General features: G+C 33.2%; 1 protein-coding gene across 1 annotated transcript in view; it reads left to right on the top strand.

The window, feature by feature from the left end:
* CAH9 (Carbonic anhydrase 9) overlaps positions 1-21,187 on the top strand; it is a 28,228-nt gene that overhangs the window by 5,504 nt on the left and 1,537 nt on the right. The window contains exons 2-4 of the mRNA XM_077439548.1: positions 6,188-6,391; positions 17,992-18,254; positions 20,923-21,150. Of these exons, the coding sequence (XP_077295674.1) occupies positions 6,188-6,391; positions 17,992-18,254; positions 20,923-21,150 (695 nt within the window). The remainder of the gene's footprint in view (positions 1-6,187; positions 6,392-17,991; positions 18,255-20,922; positions 21,151-21,187) is intronic.

The raw sequence follows: 21,187 nt of genomic DNA, 5'->3' as shown, positions 1-21,187 counted from the left end.
TAAAATTCTCTTTCCAACAGGAACAGGAACTCTTTCGAGCAGGATACAACAGGAACAAGAGAAACAGGCTTTTCCTCCTGTGTCCTGCGCGCGCACATTAAACAAGGCTGTATGACAAAAAGAGAGATAATTTCACCGCATGCTACTGATATATATTATATATACATAGTACCATGCACCTTTTTTTTTATCTTTCGACTTAAGAGGGCTGGACAGCAGCGCCTTGTCCATACAAACGTACTATACTTCTCCCTACCTCAATTATGGCACTAGAGAAATTATTTTTTAATATGCTATGGATATCCACCATTGGGGTGCATCTATCGTTTTATTTTTTTGATTAATTATTTTTTATAGGAGCTAGGAGCCGCCAAACATCTATAAAATCGCCTCTTTTTTACACCCACGATAAGAGTCTAGCGTGGTTATTTAACGGTTGATTTAAAAAAAAAATACGCCGATAGATGCACAGAAAATATGTTTCTCATACCGATGATGAAATTTTTTTAAAATTGGTCCAGTTTTGGAGGAGAAAATAGTAGAATACGAAACCTCGATTTTGTCAATTTAAAACACGTTTTATCTGGTCGAAGCGCAACTGTCGCATTCACTCAATATATATATTGATATATATTGTCGCATTCACTCAATTTATACATACACTCAATATATATATCGAAGAAAGGAACGGTAACAAAATTAAGGTTTCGGGTGTACAGCCCTCTTAACATCTTTCGATTTTCGATCTTTGCCTTCCGATATTTATTTTTTCGACCTTTTCATTTTCGGTGCCGACCTTTTTATAACGCATTCAATTCCCGCTCCCGTTTCTCGATGTGTTTCGATAAGTGAATGTTTCAGTTTCAAATTAATACTTAATAATCAAATTAAATTACAGTAATGATAATTTGTCGGAAAAACGTGCCTCGTCGTCATAAACCAACTGGTAACGTGGTTACCAACGAGCACATTTCCTTGACTACACAATGGCTCTTCAAACTTTCGGTACAATCATAATTACGAATATTATTATTAAGAGGTTTTTTCCCGTTTTTTTTCACAGTAATCTTCCCGGACATGCATACAACATATTCTGAACGTTCGGTTGAGTGGTTTAGGAGACTATACGAGACAGACAGACAAACAGACATTCATTTTTACTAGCCACTTCTTACTTTCACTTACGATTTCTAGTCGAATGATTTTTTTATATATATAGATTCTTGGTCTAATGTATTTTTATTTTTTTAATATAAATTTTGATGAATTGCCTCAATCCCGTTGGCTCACTCCGCCCCTGCATCCTCATGCAAATTTACGACATCTCCTCCCCTCGCACTGAGAGCTCCTCTGCTTAACAATAACTCGTTTTTGTAAACAAAAGGTGTTCGATCTTAAAATAACCTACTCAATGTGAAAATGTGCACAGTTGCATTTTAAAATCCATTCAGCTCCAAGTCTCCATTTTCGCATTTCGCATGAGATCATCTAAACCTGCGCCAACAATAATCATACCAATTGATCTAAGTCATTTGACAAACACACCGGCGATAAACAGGCCTTTTAATTGTATTTGCTCTGTTCGAGTGCTCAGTGTTTACTACATATTTATAGTCTTGACAAATTCCGATAATCGGATTAAATCGCACGAAAGCTTCGAATTATCACGACACACCGCAACACAACGACCTTCAACTCAATATGCAAAAATTAAGAGAAAAAAAATAAACCGACACCGTGAAAAGGCATAAAAGTAAATTTATTTTACATTTTTCCATTTAAACACGTACATTTTTATTTTAAATTATGCAATAATACATAATTTCCCATTGTGTGTCCGAAGAAAAAACGATATATGTCTATTGAAAACTCGTTTCATCTAAAATAAGTATGTAATGAAATAAAAGCCGAAAAGAAAATTTATTTAAATTCCTTTATAATGGTGTAATGTTTTTACAAAACAAAAATATGTTAACGTCATAATTAAATCAATTCAGGTCGAAAAAAAGGTCAGAGTTGAATTTCCTCTCAATGAATATTCAATACTCTATTTGCGTTGTAATTTTATACGTTTTCCTTAACGGTTAACAAATTAATTAAGACAATGTTAGATCAAAAACAATATTATTTCTTGTAAATTAACCAAAATTGCTTATTTTCCTTGTTTAAAAATCCAATTATCACTTCATAAACAATACAAAAAATGTAATGATCAATGAAGTGAATGTATTAATAGAGTAAACTCAGTCGTACAAATTGTTTTTTCACACGCTAATTTTAGCAATCATCGTTATGCAGTTGGCAAAGACTGCAACAACATTGTAAAGAGAGATAAATGAACTTTACTCCTGTTTTAAACTCATAACTGTAGCTTTTTTATCTGCCAGAGATAAAATCCCTCTACATAATAACATATGCGAGACATTTTCCTTCATTTACAGTAACTAAGAGCATGATTAAATGAATAAAAATCAAATTTATCATGTTATGAACTTCATATCAATCATACAAATACTTCACTGTCAAATAATGTGATTTGCTGTCAACTTTAATCAGGCTTAGACGGATAAAATCTATGCAATAAATATATATACGTATTACATATGTGAAAAGTTTTTAATGTTTTTTTATATATATTTTATTAAAAACGAATTAAATTCTAAATTATGCAAAGTTTTCCATATTCAACTAAAATGGAGAGTTAGGCACACAGTTTAAATCTAAAAATACTTTGTATTTTATCTACATATGTATGTATGTATGATGATGCAGAGAGTGGGCAGTCTTTATTTACATAATATCAATTAAAATACCAAAATAGAATATGAATTTCCATTTATTTATAATTATACAATTATGTTTGACAATAATAATTACTCAATACAATATAATTGATTGAATAAAATCTATATATGTACATATATTGACCAAATGAAATGTAATTGGTTGAATAAAATCAGTATACATTTACCAAATGACATATAATAGATTGAATAAAATTACTATATATACATATACATAGTAATACATTTTGTAGTATTGAAGAATTTCGTTTCAAATTTATCTAGAATTAATTCATAATTAATCATGCTTGAGGCAAAATCATACTTCGTTAGACATTTATAGTACATGATGCAATTTGGGATACTTGTTTTTTAATTAAAATCATCAACCTTTGAGATTTTGAAGAAGCTCTACTTATTCAAGATTTCCAAATACATTAGAGTAAATTCTATTCAAACATATGAAATTTTAGTTTTATTTGCTTACACGTACTTCATCATATTTATCAATTTACAGTATTCTAAGCATTGTTCGCAACATTGTAATGTCAATAATGTGTTATTCAATACGCTATTATTATACAAATTATGTTTTCTTATACACATAAAGACGCGTTGTGTTTACGAAAGAAGCAAAGTTTAGAATGCTAGCCTGGTGCAACTTTGAATAATTTCTAAAGTTCCAAGAATACACGTAGGTATCCTTGGATGAGGGTCAACTGTCTTTTTATTTTTTCAAAAACATTTCTTTTAGAAATTCCGTGGATATTTTGCTGTGCGGGTGCTAATTGAAGGATGCCACTGTATCGGTCTAAGTGGCTGACATAATGTTTTATTTACACATCGCGGAAAACTCTCATTTTTCCGCGTCACATTTTCTAGACATTTCCTACTGACTTTAATGTTATTTTATTTCCCATGTGAATTCCGTCCGTCTGCCTTTTGACAACGTCCAAGTGCGTCAATTGGTCTCAAATTTCATCTGTAATTAGCAACGAATTCAACCATCGAATTAAATCCTTTATAAATTTAATATAAAAACAAGCGCAGAAGCTTTCATACAAAGTTCAAGTAATACATCCGTTGATATACTGATATTATCTGCTTAAAATAAACAGTAATGTTAGCAATTTAGGTAAGACCAAGTGTTTTTAATTACACTGCTCGACACGAAAAATGGTTCTGAGACGAGATATGACTTTTCTTATAGATCTATGCCCAGTAAACACGAATCTGGTAATAAAAAATGTTGATTGGCTCGAGATTCGGAGATATATGTGTTTTTTAAATCGCGCGATTTTTCTATGAGCTTTTAGCTCGCAATTTTACCGATTTAAAATTCAGCACACGTCCAATTAACCCTTGTTAAATTAAACGAAAACAAAAAATAGGTTGGCCAGAACACTATCCCAATAAACGTGTGTTTATTGGGATAGTTTGACTTTTGATTTGAACTGGACGACTACTTAGAGAGATTTGAAAGCTGAAAATTACTACAAATGAAAGATAAAATAGCCGACTATTGATTCCAATATTTATTTTGAACAGGAAATTGTCTGATTTTGAGACATCGACCGAACAACACCAAGATATAGAAAAATCGTGCGATTTAAAAAACACATATATGTATCTCCGAATCTCGAGCTAATCAACATTTTTTATTACCAGATTCTTGTTCACTGGGCATAGATCTATAATAAAAGTCATATCTCGTCTCTGAACCAAAAAAAAGTCATCATTTGTCGAACAGTGTTATTAATTGAAATCCAAGATAGATTTTCTTGATAATTTCAAGTATTCTTGAAATGATAGCATTTAGCGAAAAACATGATTTTACTGTAAAATATATTATTTATGTAAATGCATATGCCAAATATTATTTTAATAGACGACGTCTATTATACTAATATATATTAAAAACTGCATACTAATGAAAAAAACTTGTTTCAAATTTCAAAACCAAAATGCAGGTACCGATATTTCACATCTAGGCAAAATACATATACATCCTGTTCTCCTCTTTGATACGAAATAGAAAAGCATCTCAATCGATTAGTATTCAATGTAATAAAAATATGCTTATGTTAAATATGTAAGTATATAATATGTTATGATAGATAAAACCGCTTTAGCATTAAATTTTAACAATCGTAAACTAGTCATTATTATTTAAAATATGCACTTTGAATATGTATATTGACATTTTTTTGTCATGCGAAAAATTATGTTTTGCATAAAGAAGACATTTTTCATACGTCTCATAACTAATTATCTAATTTTGCATTTTACTCTATTGAATACTCATTAAAACAATTACTTAAATCATAAATGCAATTGGTTGAATTTGTTAGTCAGAAGTATTTTTGCCTTTTTTTCTTTTATGGATATATAATATGTTTAAAAAGTTAAAAATTATGTCTAGACACAATTTTTTTTGTTGAAATACATGCATACATACATATTTTGTATGTTTAGTTGACCTAAAAAGTATACGTATGTATAATATATAGTAGAAAAAAATTCATTATGAAAGATTTTCAAACATTTTTATGCCAATCAAATAAAAAAAACTGGTAAAATCCAGAATCATCCATAAATGTAAATATGTATGTCTGTTCATTAGATTTGACCTCACTTTTCTAAAATAAAATCAGGTTTTAATATTTAAATAAGTACTAAATTTGAATTAGACATCTACTTTAAGAATGTAGATAAAACTTAATATTAGTAATCACTTGTTGGCAACTAATGGAAATAAAAATATAATTTATTTTTTAAAAATTTCTAACAACATAAAACCAAATTTATGCACTATTGAATTTATTCATATTTAAGGCAACCGTGCATAATTGGATTCGACTCGAAATCTTAATAATTCTATCAGCATATAAATAATAAAATAGAATAGGATTCTTTATATTTATTCGAATTATTTAAATGGAAACAAAAGTTTTTTTTTATAGCAAATCAACAGAAATTCTTTTGTTTATTTCTTTTTCATGGATAATTTTAAATTTAGACTTTTCATATTGGCCGTAAGTGATGAAATTACGCATAAGAGTTTTTTTAAATAAATAATTTTCATTTCTACTTTTATCGTCATAATAGTCATCTACCTATTATATAAAGATGAATGAAAATTTTATCCGCTTGAGCAAGTTTTACATAATGATAAATATATGAGTACATTAAATGATATATGTATTTTGTAAATACACGTTTTAACAATTCTTGACGGTGAAATTTTTGCATTGCCAACTAGATATTGTAAATAATGTATGTTAGATGGTAGAGGCGCTCTGACAAATGAGGGATTGCTTCTTGCTACCGCGTAGGTGGTGCATCGAAAATAATTCTGAATTCGCTTCTAGATTTTAAATAAAAAGATTTATTACATTGTTTAGTTGTTCTGGGCGATGGCTTCGGATACGCAATCGCTGATCAGAGAAGATGGAGGAAGAGGCATATCGGATGCGGTGGAAGACACCAATCGCCCATCAGCGTCAACACGAGGAGAGCCATTCCGCTGAAGATGCCTGCCTTGGAGATGGTGGGCTACCACGATTTGCTACCCAGTCCCATCAAATTGCACAACAATGGACATTCAGGTAATTTTCAGGTCAAAAACTCCACGTATAAAATGAAAATAGGAAAATGGAGACTTCTACAGCATTTATGTACATTTACAGCACTTTATTATTTACTGCTGAATGAAAGCTCCTATGACATGCTTTAATTCTTTTCGGTTTCAAATAAAACTCATACATGAGATGGGCATTTTCTTATAGAGAAATAAACAGACAAGTCTCTAGCAATATTTCCGTTGTAGCTGTTCTTAACTACATATCTCATAGCGTTTCTGGTTTTCTTTACGGGTAAATACATTTTTATTTTACACATTAGAACTAACAGTTCCAATTATTACAATACAATTATATTTACACAATATCATAGAGACATTTTATTTTATCTTTAATTTATACCAGGATACCCTCGATGCGCCTTCCTGGCCAGAAACATTGTACATTTGATACAAATATTATCAGTATTATACAAAGTGCATAAACACATATCAATTAATATCCACAGAGACGTTTATGGTCAAATTTATACATTTGCAGCATTTTATACAATTCAGCGAAATACGAGATTGCTAAAAACTCGAGATTTTGCGAGAAAATGGGTAAGATTGCCTATTTGTTGGAACCGTTTCAATGAAAATCAGATAAATAGGCAAACTCTGATAGGAAACGATTGACCTGTAGTCACAAATCAAAAGTCTGGCCAGCAGAAACCAGTGGGATTTGAACCCGTGACCACTCTGTTCAAAGCATTATATGCTAACCGCTAGTCCATTATGCACATCTATGGACAAATTCGATAAACAATAAAAAAAATTTGAGACAAATACAAAGTATGTAGATGGGTAGCATATTTATATGTATAATAATCAACAAATTCAAATTGTTAAAAACTCAAATTTGCGATAAACGGGAATAGGTTGCCCGTTTGGTGGAACCGTTTCAACAATGAAATCAGATAAATTGGCAAACTCTGATAGGAAGCGGTTGAACTGGAGCTACATATGTACATATATTCAAGGTCTGGCCAGCAATAACGGGCCAAGAGATGACCCATGACCCCTCAGTTGAAAGCATTATACGCTAACTACTGAGCTGTGTTGCTGGTTACATTTGTTACATTACTGGAGACGCTACGACAAACCCTACGAGTAACAAATTGCCTCTAAGAATATTTTGTTGAACAAAAATCTAAAATTCATCGTTACATGCATTCGACGTAAAAAAATGTTTTGACTGTAATGTCCGATCCATTACACTGGGCAACAAAAAAAATTACTAGAGCGGAGACTAATCAATCTTTACTAAGTTTGACCTACTGAATTCGAATATGATAATGATTTTTGTTGTTTGGGTCTCTTTTACATATGAGATATGAGGGTTTAAAAAAATGCGCAATTTTTACAGTTTTTTCACTTTTGCGGTCTTTAATTCAAAATCTAGTATTGACTTTCGTTCAGTTTCCGTGAGCGTACACCAGAAACGTTGGTGCAAGCGGGACGGCAAGCGAAAGTCTTTCTTAGCAATTACCGCTCTAGTTAGTACGTTTAGATAAAAATAAAAAATATGGAGATAGAAAACCAATCCTTATAAATGTGTTGAAATAAAAAACTGACCAAAAAAATGTAAAATATCACAGAGAAAAAATCCGTAAAAAAAATATATTTTTGATTTTTAAAATTCGCTAAAAAATTAATTACAAGTATTTTAAAACAATAAAAAATCACAATCAATAGAAAAAAAATCTGACTATTGATTTCAATACTCACTTTGAGCACAGCAATACTATATTTTGAATTAAAGACCGCAAAAACCAAAAATCTGTAAAAAGTGCGCATTTTTTTAAACGCTCATATCTCGTAAAGGAGACCCAAACAACAAAAATCATATTCGAATTCAGTGGGTCAAGAATTCACTTAGTAAAGATTGGTAAAGATTAGTCTCTGCTCTGGTAAACTCAAAAACCTGATTTTTTGTTGCTCAGAGTTATTCGATAATATTTAAGTCCTTGAAAGCAATAGCATTGTGTAAAGTATTGTGGTGAGAGCGAAAGTTGACAGAAAAGTTGCTAGTTGCTGAAAAACAGCTACGATACAAAGCGATAAAGATTTATCTGCAGACAAATGTCTACATAAATTTCTACCTTTATGTAGAACTGGCAAATCGTCTAGTTTTCAGACGATTCATGTATGTACATACATACATATGTACATATGTATATGTATTTAAAAAGAAAAAAAGATCTTTCAGACAATATATTATATTTTCGTTGGAGTTGTCTCATGTCTGAAAGGTCAACTTCATTGGTGGCTTGCACCGATATGTTGCATATTAAAATTTTAGCGAATAAAAACTTATTAATTATCATTTAAAGCACGCATTTAGTTTCATGGGTGGCGCCGAAAGCATTGAGAAACTTTATTTTAATTAAAGCTTAAATTATATAAATACATACTACATTGTTAGACACGTTCTTTCCTTGCGTATTGCATTATAATGATTGCATCGAATGGGAATGCAAATTTGCATACATTGTTGTTGAGGGTGACCAAAAATTCCAGTTTCTAATAAAATTTCTTCTTTTTTTCAATATTTATCATTTTATATAATGTAATTCAAACGCTTAAATAAATAAAAAAGGATTGAAATCAATAGAAAATAAAAAAATGCTAACCTTTTGAATACGATTTAAATATGTATATTTTGTGGCAATTCTACATTTGGAAAAATTATTTATTAGCTACTTGTATGATATAAAATTAAAAAAAAGTTATCGGGTTGAAATATATAATGATTTTATAGGTAAACGGATTATTTCGCAAATTGCGACAATCGTTGCCACGAAAATCGCGAATATCTGGCACCCGAGTTCACATTAGTATGATAGTTCTCATGTGTATTTTCGGGTGCCAGATATTCCGTGATCGAAATGTTAGTAACGTGTGCGAGATCGCTTTGTGCGGAATAATCTCTGAACCGATTTTATACAATACATTAATAGAAACAAAAACAAACTTTCAGCTCTTTTAACCCAAATTTACGGTGAACAGTGAAAAAAACCTTCTAAATTAAGTAATTTTACTGGGGCCAATAACTACGTATGTATATCCTAGCCAACAAGTGTAACATTTCCCCAATGTATCTTTCAACCACCTCATATTATTCCGAGCATTTTTTTAAAGGTATATCCATTTATTACTTTTTTTATATTTATTACTTTTTTATAAAATTTATTAGTTTTTTTAAATTTGTTTATTTGATTTTTTTTTTCTTATTTGTGTATTTTTTCTTTTTCGTTTATATTTTTTGTTATTTAATGTTTGGCCACAGTGTCATTTTGGGCAACTGTAAAGACACTGTGGCAAAAAATTCTTTTGAAAATTAAATTTACGATGGCCTACCCCCACTCTATGGAAAAGACGCGCACGCTTGCTTATTGCTTACTAGTTGCCTGTGTGCACATAATTGTGCACTCAGTAAAATATCGCAAATCGGATCAACGGAATTAATAGTTTAAAAATTGATCAATTTTTTTGAAAAAAAAATATTTTGTTTGTCTGCCACTCATGTGAAAGATTATGCCGCGTCTCTTTCCACGATATACGATTCCAAGGGGAGAAAGAGAGACGGGGCTTGTTAGCGAACATAAATACGTACTTTACACACACGAACGCACGCACGCACGCATTAGACAATTATATTATATACGATTGACCGTTGCTATTCTGCACCATTTCCAAGACGAGCGGATGGGTCATCGTATATGGAAGGACTTCTAGAACAATTCATCGTAAACTTTTGCATTTCTTTCACGATTCTCATTTTCGCTTGCTAGTAGCTCGCACGGAGAATCAATCACCCTATGTTAACGGACTGGTTGAATTTCATATGCAAAGTACCGCATTGATATGCAGAGGACGAAAGTAACACCCACTGCCTCCAAATTAGCAAATTATTTATATTTTTGTGATTTATACGCGTCCTGCTTATCTTCATGTCGATTGGACGGCCGCCTTTAATTTATTGTCTGCATATGACCCTAGCGCCTTCAAATCCTGTCGCCATCGTGTCAATTACTATTTTTTATTACAACACGTGACTAAAGTTAATCAATACCCTATGTTGACATGTACTTTTGTGTCGTCTCGTCTCCTAAAATCATGTAATGTATACGTGCGTACAAAATTTTTTTCGGCGTGCGAAAAGTCAACATTCCCACTATCAGCACTAATTATAAAATGCTTTTGAAATCAAGTCAGCGCAAGATTAAAATAATGCATTGCATTTGCATAAAAAAAGTAGAAACCGATACCTTAATGTTCTACGAGGTGTGATAAAAAATACAGTGAATGCGCTCTTGCAATTTCATTTATAATAAAATCGCTTAGTCAATGTTGAAATACTATAATTAACCTTCTTTATGAAGATCCCCGGTATCATTTTATTATACACTTGACAAAGATTTGTAAAAAGTAAGCATTAAGGTCTATTCATACATATCCAGCACGACCCGTATCCTGCAGGTGTCATGCAAGTGCGGATTGTATTCTTTGGTACATTATATGGACGTATTCATACTCCATTCGCGCATGCGCATTTATGCATTCATACGCGTCCATATAGAATGTACCAAAGAATACTATCCGCACTTGCATGACACGTGCAGGATACGGGTCGTGCTGAATAGGTATGAACAGACCTTAACTCCTCTGAAGGAAAAATATTTATTTACTTCATGTGGGGCGAAAGGAATAAAACGACGGTATGGTTTAATACGTGACTATTAATACTAGTGTTGTGCCCGATGGAATATCATCGCGTGGGTTATGGCATATTAAGCTATTGATTAAAAAAAATTAAAAGAAATGTGTCGGTTCTGTGTTCGATCCACGCGCGGAGATATTATTTTTTTTCAAATACCTTTTAAATATATTTAATTTAATATTGCGGAATATTCGGTGATTATTCCGCAAAAAGCGATCTCGCGCACGTCCGCAATTTGCGGAATAGTCCTATACCAAGTTTAGTATAAATATATGTAGTTTAAGAGTTATCTAATTACGAGTGTTGTATCATCGTATGGGTTAATATTTTTTGGGTTAGCATATTTAGTTATTATATAAAAAAATAAAAAACCAAAGAAATGTGTCGGACATGTGTTCGATCAGCACGCGATCATACCTTTTAAATATATTTAATTTAATATTTATATTTAATTGTATAATATGAAAAAAATGGTAAAAACTACCTACATATATATAAACAATATAAAACACAAATAGAAAAAATATTTAATTAAATTTTCAATAGATGGCGCTAAATGCTCAGAGACTAATTTGCCTAGAGGAAACATTGGTAGCATACAGTATATTTATGTGTATATAGAAGTTTTTTATTGATGTATTATTATGTTCGTATTATATTCGTACGTTTTGTTGGAAGTATTTTGGCCGTGACGTATATATGTCTAATCGAAACGACTATTATTTTATAGCGATATTATATATGTATATGATGAATGTCGGAAAGGAAGTAAAGAAGTGGCCACCAAATTGGTAGAATCGGTCCCAAACTCACAGGATAGCGAAGTAAACTCAACCATGTCAAAGGGACCCTACAACTTTTTTACGTTTGAAAGTTACGTCAAATTATAGTAATTATAGAAAGATACTTGCACGTACAATGGAATACTATTGGTCGAGAGGCGGTGTAAGAGACAGCATGTGCGTTTTACCTAAGGGCGAAAACACACTGAGTGGTATGGGACGTCACGTTTGGGAGGTCGCGTGTATATGCATATCCATATGCAACCGACAAGTTGCTCCTACATTTCTTCAAATATGGGATCCACCGTTATCAATCACTGTCAAGCAAGGATAAATATACAAGTATAAAATATCACCAAAAACACTCCAGGGGGTGATTTTTGGGACTGTGTACCATGTACATATATGGGCTAGGAATATCTAAAAAAAAATACGTACCACTCAGTGTGTTTTCGCCCTAAGTGCCTTCCTACATATAGTGGACTCTTTATATTATAAAATACACTTTTCATAGAACTTCAATTATAATAAGTAAAAAATGAATCTTTCCGGGCATAAGATCATGCAAAATTTCATTTATTTTCGTCCTTAACTGAATTTCACAAAACTTGAGTTAATGAATTTTCGTTCTATGCCATCGAAATGAACAATGCCTATTATCGTTCAACAATTCGATTTATTTCAATATGATCAGTTCTAAGGATTGCTTACATTTAAGATTCAACATAAATGGGCATTAATGATGGAACAAAAATGAGTATTAATTGTTGTCAGACCTTATGATGATGCTAATGAGTCAATTTACAAATTATTTTAAAGATTTTGTGGTCAAATTTTAAATAGACTATGTAGCAAGAATTAACAAACAGCCAGCAAATAATATCTTGGACAGGAGATGAGATTATTGACTGAACGATATTATCAATTTGATTAAAATAATTCATAATAAGCAAGGATCGAGATTCTATAGAGAGGCTAAAATGTATCTTTAATGATCAAACAAACATAATCCTTTTTAGATAAACTGCAACTATAAACTATAATCTATGATAGATCTTCCGTCTACTATAACTATATACATATGTATCATATATCTAAACCCAACATACATATTTAAATACAATACAACTTTCGGTTGTAATCTTAAATTGATTTGACAGTCAAATAAACCAATAAGTCGACTCCGAAGACTCCACAAAAGGCCACAACTGAATGTCTGGATGTATTATATTATGATTTATAGATACAAAACAACTTTCAAAAGAGACAGGATTGCCTTTCAAGGATACTACATGCTATGTTTTGATGATTATCAGCAAGTTGCATTTCTTTTGTAATACTTATGTATATTTACCACAGTTTTGATCACACCTTGTAACGTGCAATGCATTGGATATTTTCATACTTTCCAAACTGGATGCGATAAGGAACCTGATAGTAACGGCTTGAATCAGGATTCAAATGGAAAACTACATACATACATATATTACACAATGGTTGAAGCTGTGTAATTTATGAATTATTTTCAAAAATCAAGCCAAGACGGTGTTAATACTTAAATTATTGCATAGTATTAGCATAAATGCATCAGTATTAGCATAAATGCAAGTATTTACTTTTCAATATATGTACCTATAGTTAAATATACATATAATAAACGTACGTGTTGTAATTGCTTTGAAAATCAACTCAATTATGCATGGTATTTAAATTTAAAAAAAAATAGAAACTAATACCTATCTATGTAAGTATGTTATTTTTGTATGTGGTATGTATTAACTGCATTGTATGAAGATATTAAGTGTAAGTCTGATATTTTTTGTACGTCCTCGAAATAAGCCGAGCACAAGTGGATTTGAATAATATTTATTTAAATACGGTCCAGTTGATTTGATTCGTTTTTTCAACGTCTGCCATAACGCGGGTATTATATTGCACTTGTGTTGTTTTAGCACTGGTCAATGACGTGAGAAAACTGGATGCACTGCTTATTTGTACGTTTTGGATTTGCATAATATACTTGGGTGTGTTTTTATTTTTTGTCTTCACCAAAATTATTTCGGTGCCGTTCAAGAAAGAGGGTATTTTTTCGAAAATAGTTTTTTGATTCTGTCACTGTTGACGTTACGTTCCTCAAATACACGTTCAATTTATCATAGGAAATGTCGATGAAAGCGTATGAAAATTAGATTAATTTTGAAATTGAGCCAATAATTCCCCTCCGTAGATGCATATGCGGAAAAACATTTCGTTATAATGTATTTCAATCAATGTTTTTCACTACGGATGTATATATGAATGTTCACGTTTTATTTTAAGATGGTTTAAACAATAATCCCTCGATATTCAAAACTAGAAACATGCTGAAGTTCGGCGCCAGTAGTAAAACGGGATTAGGTTCTCGACAGCAACAAATTTGAATGGGAAACAATCATAAATTGGACTCTTTATGCATTAGTCAGATACATATATAGTTTCTATTGTTGACATAAATACTTTTTTGATAATAAAATCTAAATTATTTAGTTCTATAATAAGAAATTTGTTAAAATTAGATTTAATCTACATATGTACTATGGTCAAAAAAGCTTCTGACTTTTCATACAAATTAAAATGAAATCATTTATTCAATCAGTTATATCAATCAAAATTGATATAACAATGTAGTGAGAATACAATTATATTATTTTTCATACAAATTCATGAATAATAAGTTAATAAAAATTTACCAATATAAAAGAATATATATAAAAACGGACACGGTGATTGCGTTCATGTTTAGCACCGAGAGATTACTGGGTTCGATTCCATGCCAATCCTTAATACTGCTGGTCAGACTTGGATATTTGTGACTCAAAGTCGATCGTTTCTTATCAGAATTTGACCATTTATTTGATTTTCATTGTTGAAACGGTTCCTTAAATTGGCAAAAATCATCCTACCCACCGTCACAAATATCTTAAATTGATTTATGTACAAGTCTAAATCTATAGATATCTCAATGGATTAATTAATTGTTAATTTTGTGTCCTTCAGCCTCTCGAAATACAGTGATTTATGTAATAAAAATGCTGCAATGTTTTTAATTAATTGTCTAGGAAGGCGCATTGGGGTCTACTTATCAGGCCTTCCTGGTATATACATATCTATTATACATATGTAAAATAAAAATAAAAATATATGTACTTTCGGCAATGCCTGGGAATCTATTCTGTATTGTAACACATCCACTGTCTACGTGCATTCGTGGGTGACTTCGTAAAAGGCTATGGAAAAAAATGCGACACACACACACACACACACACACACACACACACATTCATTCATCGGCGCATTAATACACTATATGTAACACTATACTAAGGGCTGGGCCGCACCGTGCAACTTTGTCGGCCGACTTGTTGCGCGACACGAAAAAATGTATGGAAATGTGTGCGACAAACAAGTTGACGAGTGTGGCATGTCCCATCTACCTGCATGCATTGGTCTGGTCGCCCTCAACCAAGTTGTTCTCGAGTTGAGCGGTGCGGCCCGGCCCTAAGGGTGGGTGGGTGTTTTAACTCGGTGTTTAGCAGAAGCTTAACAACCGAGCTATGCTGCTGGCTATATTCATACATATGTATAATATATAACTTTATTTTAATTCGCGTATAATTCCTTTCCAAAGTCACCCGTTGAAATCAATCAACGGGCACAACACTAGTAAAAAATAAAAAATGGAAACAAAAAACAAAATGTCAAGCGATTACTGTATTTAAATTTAATATGTAGAATGAACTGAAAAAAAAAACACCTTGTCACGATCATTTGAGTTTTGATTATTTGACACCCGCCAGATCATTTTTTTAAAGAGCACATGTTTTTCATCAACTTTTTTCATCGGGCAATTTGATATTCTTAATAATCACACACATGTCATAGAAAATACATCTAATTGAATTTATTCTTGACACATTCAATTACGTTCTAAGAAATACATAAACATATACGTACATACATATGCATGCGCTGCAAAATATGCAAATTTAAATACAATGTCGCCCCTAATTTCAAATCACTTTAGATTATTATTCAATGCAAGACGCGCATATTAAGGAAGCCCCCCCATAGTTAAAACCAAAGTTTTACGACGAGCGTTCTTGATCGCATCGATAACGAGAATCTTTGATGTCCGAGATAATAAAAATACAATACCCGAGCTGAATTTTTGAAGTAATAAATTTAGTTACACAATAGTGTTACTATTTAAGTGTGTACGTACTTAGTATTTATACGCATATCACACTTTTTATAACTACAGTTGAAAAACACACAATGTCAACAGTATTTTTTTCAGGGACAAAGATACTGTGTATACTCTGTCAAAATTCAAATGATATACGAGTAGACTTTGCTGTCAGAAATTGAAATAAATAAAACAATTGTGGGGGGGGGGTAATGACGTCAAAAATGACTATTTAATGTGACGGGAGGGAAGGAAGTAAAGTATCGCCAACAACACGAACGAATCGGTCCCAACTCACAGAATGGTGACCCAACGAATAATTTAATTAGAAAAAGTAAAGTTTTAATGTATAATACAATTGTCTTGGCCATTAAACATTGTGTATAATACAATGTTTAATGGCCAAGATTTAGGAAGAATACAAAAATTACAAAATAAAGCTATGAGACGTGTTTTGAATGGTTCGGTGATTATTCCGTAAAAAGCGATCACTAAAATCTCGATCACGAAACATCTGGCACCCAAAAACTCCATCAATCCAGTAACGTGGTTACCAACTAACACATTTCCTTGACTACACAATGGCGCTTCAAACTTTCGCGTCGGTAAAATCGTAATTACGAATTATTAAGAGGTTTTTTCCCGTTTATTTTTTCACAGTAAGCTTCCCGAACATGCATACAACAAATCCTGAAAGTTCCATTGTAATCGGTTGAGTGGTTTAGGAGCCTATACGAGACAGACCCAAACAGAGATTCAATTTTATATACATATATGTATATAGATTTACATATGGCTCGGTGGTTGCGTTTATGTTTAGCACCGACAGTTTTAGTTCGATCCCGTGCTTAACTTTAATGCCGCTGGTCAGACTTACTTTGTTATTTGTGACTCCGAGTCGATCGTTTCCAATTTATCTGATTTCATTGTTGAAACGGTTCCTACACCAAATTGGCAAAAACCACCCTATCCGCTATGTCACAAATATCTGAATTTGATTTATGTACAATATATAAAAAATTATGTGCAAGTTTAAATCCATAGACGTCTCTATGGACAGACAGACAAACAGACATTCAATTTTATTTATGTATACTAGCTGAACCCTGCATGCGTTGCAATGCCACAATAACACATGCAATTCCCGTTCCGGTTCTCGTTCCCGTTCCCTTTCCCGTTCTCGTTCCCGTTCCCATTTTTCAGAACAATGCACGCAGCGAACACCCTGGTCGCGACGCGAAAACATTTTAAAGTATAGCGAATGACACTCATTCCCGTTTTTCCCGTTTCCGTTCCCGTTTTTTCTCACAGTAATCTTCCCGGACATGCATACAACAAATCCTGAAAGTTCCATCGTAATCGCTTCAGTGGCTTAGGGCGGTTTCAGACTAGCGTTTTATACGCGCGTATAATCTCGTTTTTTGAAGTGCTTGTAGGCGCGTATAGGCGCGTCGTTTTCCATACGCGCAACTCGTACGAGCGTAGACGCGCTTATAAGCTCGTATTATCCATGTTGATACTAAATCACCACTACCGGTTGGAGCGAACACGCTGGAATAAGCCCGTGTACGCGAGTCCAGTTTTTTGAAGCGCGAAATGTAGCGCGCGTGTAAACGACGATATACGCGCAGAAAAATACGCTAGTCTGAAACCGCCCTTAGGAGCCTATTCGAGACACACACACACACACAGACATTCATTTTTATATATATATGTACATATAGATAGAAGTACACATTAAAAGCTAACTAGCTAGAACTATATAAATAAATAAATAAAATCGGCCATGTCCTAGGACCCCTAGACAATTTTTATTTTAATCAATAATGAATTGAACAATGTATTATGTTTTGCAGTAACACTTTCTGTCCCACATCCGGATGCCGATAAAGGAGAAAAGCTACCGTATATATTCGGAGCCAGATTAGACAGCGAGTACGAGTTGGAAGGATTGCACTTTCATTGGGGCGATAAAAACAATCGTGGCAGTGAACATGTGCTGAACGATATTCGTTATCCAATGGAAATGCATATAATTCACAGAAACAGAAAGTATGCCACCGTCAGCGAAGCTGTGATTTATCGCGACGGGTTGACCGTGCTGGGATTTTTCTATCAGGTAAATATGTACATAATTCACTCTGCTGTATAGGAAGGGCATGAAAGGATCATACGAATTTTGTCAATCGATCAAAATATATTAAGACTGTCTTTGCTTAATCCTTTGCCAACAGGTAACGTTCTGTTCATACCTATACAGCACGACCCGTATCCTGCAGGTGTCATGCAAGTGCGGATAGTATTCTTTGGTACATTCTATATGGACGCGCATGAATGCGTAAATGCGCATGCGCGAATGGAGTATGAATACGTCCACATAGAATATACCAAAGAATAACTATCCGCGCTTGCATGACACCTGCAGGATACGGGTCGTGCTGGATAGTTATGAACAGACCTTTAATGTGCAGAGAAATGTAATTTTTCATTTTTCAATTAATCATGCACATTCGCCTTACAGATTGCTCCAAAGCGACGAATGTGCTAAACAGGTTAATAATCGATACATCATATTATACATATATTATTAAATACATTATTAAACATACAAACAAATTGAAATAACATCTGACATCTATGGTCAGATATTAATATAAACATCGTAAGCAATACGAATAATAACATTATTTATTATGTAACAATACGAAATATTTATATTTCAATAATCATCCATAGAGACATCTATGGAGAAAATCTGGCGAAACCTAAGAGATAATAATAACTCAAGGTAATTAGAAAATTGGATAAGAAAGCCAATTTTACAGAAATCTTTTCAAATCAAAAAAATTGACAAATTCTGATATGAAACGACCGACGTCAACAAACCAAGGTCTGGCCAGCAACGAGACCCCAGTGGGAAGCAAACGCGTGACCTCTAGCACGAGAGAATACAACACTTACCACTAGACTACGCTGCTGGTTATAATAATAGAAGGGCCCTTACGAATAAATAATTGCTGTCAATATCAATATATAAATACGCTACAACGCACGGAATACAATCGGATCAATTTACTTATAAAAATGTATCCCATGTTGTTTATTGTGTGTTTTTGAATGCATTGTGCAATTTTTACCGATGCTTGCCCATCTTGCGAGTAATATAAACTAACAGACAAGTTTTTATCGGACATACGTCGAGCACCAAACATCAAATACGACTGATGCTAAAATTATTTTGGATTGTCTGTGGACAATCGTCACTTGACAACAATATGACGCATAAAGCCACTTCTATTAATATAAAATTTATCTGTTCATGGACCTGAAAAACGCCAATAGGCGTTTTATTTTGAGCATGTACAAAGTAAACAATAATACTATCCGCTAAGCCTTTCTATGTAGCATTGAAAAAATATGGATTGAACACGGGTCGTGTAATCCGTCTCATTAATTCCTCAACGTTTATAAAGACCGGTTTACACCGGAATTTCTGACTTTATAACCATAGCAGAATTTCCCGATGGAAATCTCTAACTGCTGAGTATTTTAGATTGTGAGCATTACATTTTAACAACAATGAAGAAGATGGAACTAGTTTTAGAAAAATACATTAATTTTAGACTTGTTTTGTTTATTTTATATTGTTGCAAGATATATTTGAGAGTCTAAACAGACCTTTACAACATTCGAAATCCTTAGCGGTAGTTATCTAGGGCGTAATTGGATTATTAGTCACATTGCGGTGGTCACAAAGACAATTTTTGCCATTAAAATCGCGAATACTAGTTATCGTTAGTATTATGGAGGATGAACGAATGAGACGACTGGCATGTTAATGCACGTGTTTATTATATGACAGCTGAAGACAGAGTGAGTAGCGGCTCTCCGAACCCAGCCGGGTTGGTCCCCACTCGCAGGAAGGCAACCAAACTCGACCATGTCGTATAAGCGAGCCGCCACAGTATGATGGACTTTTCGGCTGCCAGATGTTCCGTTATAGAGATTTTACCAATACTTTGTGACCAATCACCGAACCATCTAGGGTTCAGTGCCGGTTTTAGGGGGGGGCTGGGTCGGGCGGCTCCCGAGGGCGCCAAATAAGTTAGGGCGCCGAACGATGCGCCAAAGGCGCTTTAAAATTTAAAATTAGAGCGCCAAAAGCCGTTCAAAATTTTATATTAGAGTGCCAAGGGCGAAAGTTCTTTCTAAGGGTGTTTAGAAAATATTGCCCGAGGGCGCCATCGGATGTAAGGCCGGCACTGGTTGCAAGATATATTAGAGAGTCTAAACACACCTTTACAAACCTTGAAAGTAGTTATCTAGGGTTTGTTTGGATTAGCTACAATTTGAATACCTGCTTTCTATTGGATTTCTAAATAATTCTAGTTGGAAATGTTGGCGAAATTTTCAGCGCGGTGGGCTTTCAACAGAAAAGTCGTCAGCACTCAAAGGGTTATTGATATTTATACTACGGAACAGGCTATGAGTCCTTCAAAATATTTTTTTACTAAAAACTTCGTAATCGAATAGTTCTTCTACTGAATAGAGCAAAGAGCAATATGTGTAATTCAAACGAAAATAGACAAGCGTTAATTTGATTTTTATTATATTTTTCTTAACTCAAATTTCACAAATTCGCATATGCAAGAATGTTTTCGTTGGCATTAGTTGGATAGAAAGGTAATGTGTTGTCGTCAAAAGAATATCTGCTTTCGTGTGAAAGCATTGAGTGATTTGTTGGCACTCTCAATATATAAAGTTAATCAAAGAGTGTAAATTTTCAGATACGCGACGAAGAAGCGAAGGAATTAAACCACTTAGTGAGAAACCTATCAATCATAAGCGATCACAATCAGAGTATGCTGTTAAACACGAGCTTCACCCTGTCTTCGCTCATACCGAAGAATCTCGACAGGTTTTACACTTACAGAGGTTCGTTGACGACTCCGCCCTGCTCCGAGGCCGTAACTTGGATTCTCTTCCCTGATCTGCTGCCTGTTTCCGTTTATCAGGTGCGTTTATTACCAAAAAATCTATGTGGATGTGGAA

This window comes from Arctopsyche grandis, chromosome 10, assembly GCF_051622035.1.
Source record: "Arctopsyche grandis isolate Sample6627 chromosome 10, ASM5162203v2, whole genome shotgun sequence".
Taxonomy (NCBI): domain Eukaryota; kingdom Metazoa; phylum Arthropoda; class Insecta; order Trichoptera; family Hydropsychidae; genus Arctopsyche; species Arctopsyche grandis.
The sequence above is the reverse complement of the archived record's forward strand: the minus strand, read 5'-3'. Positions and strand labels throughout refer to the sequence as shown.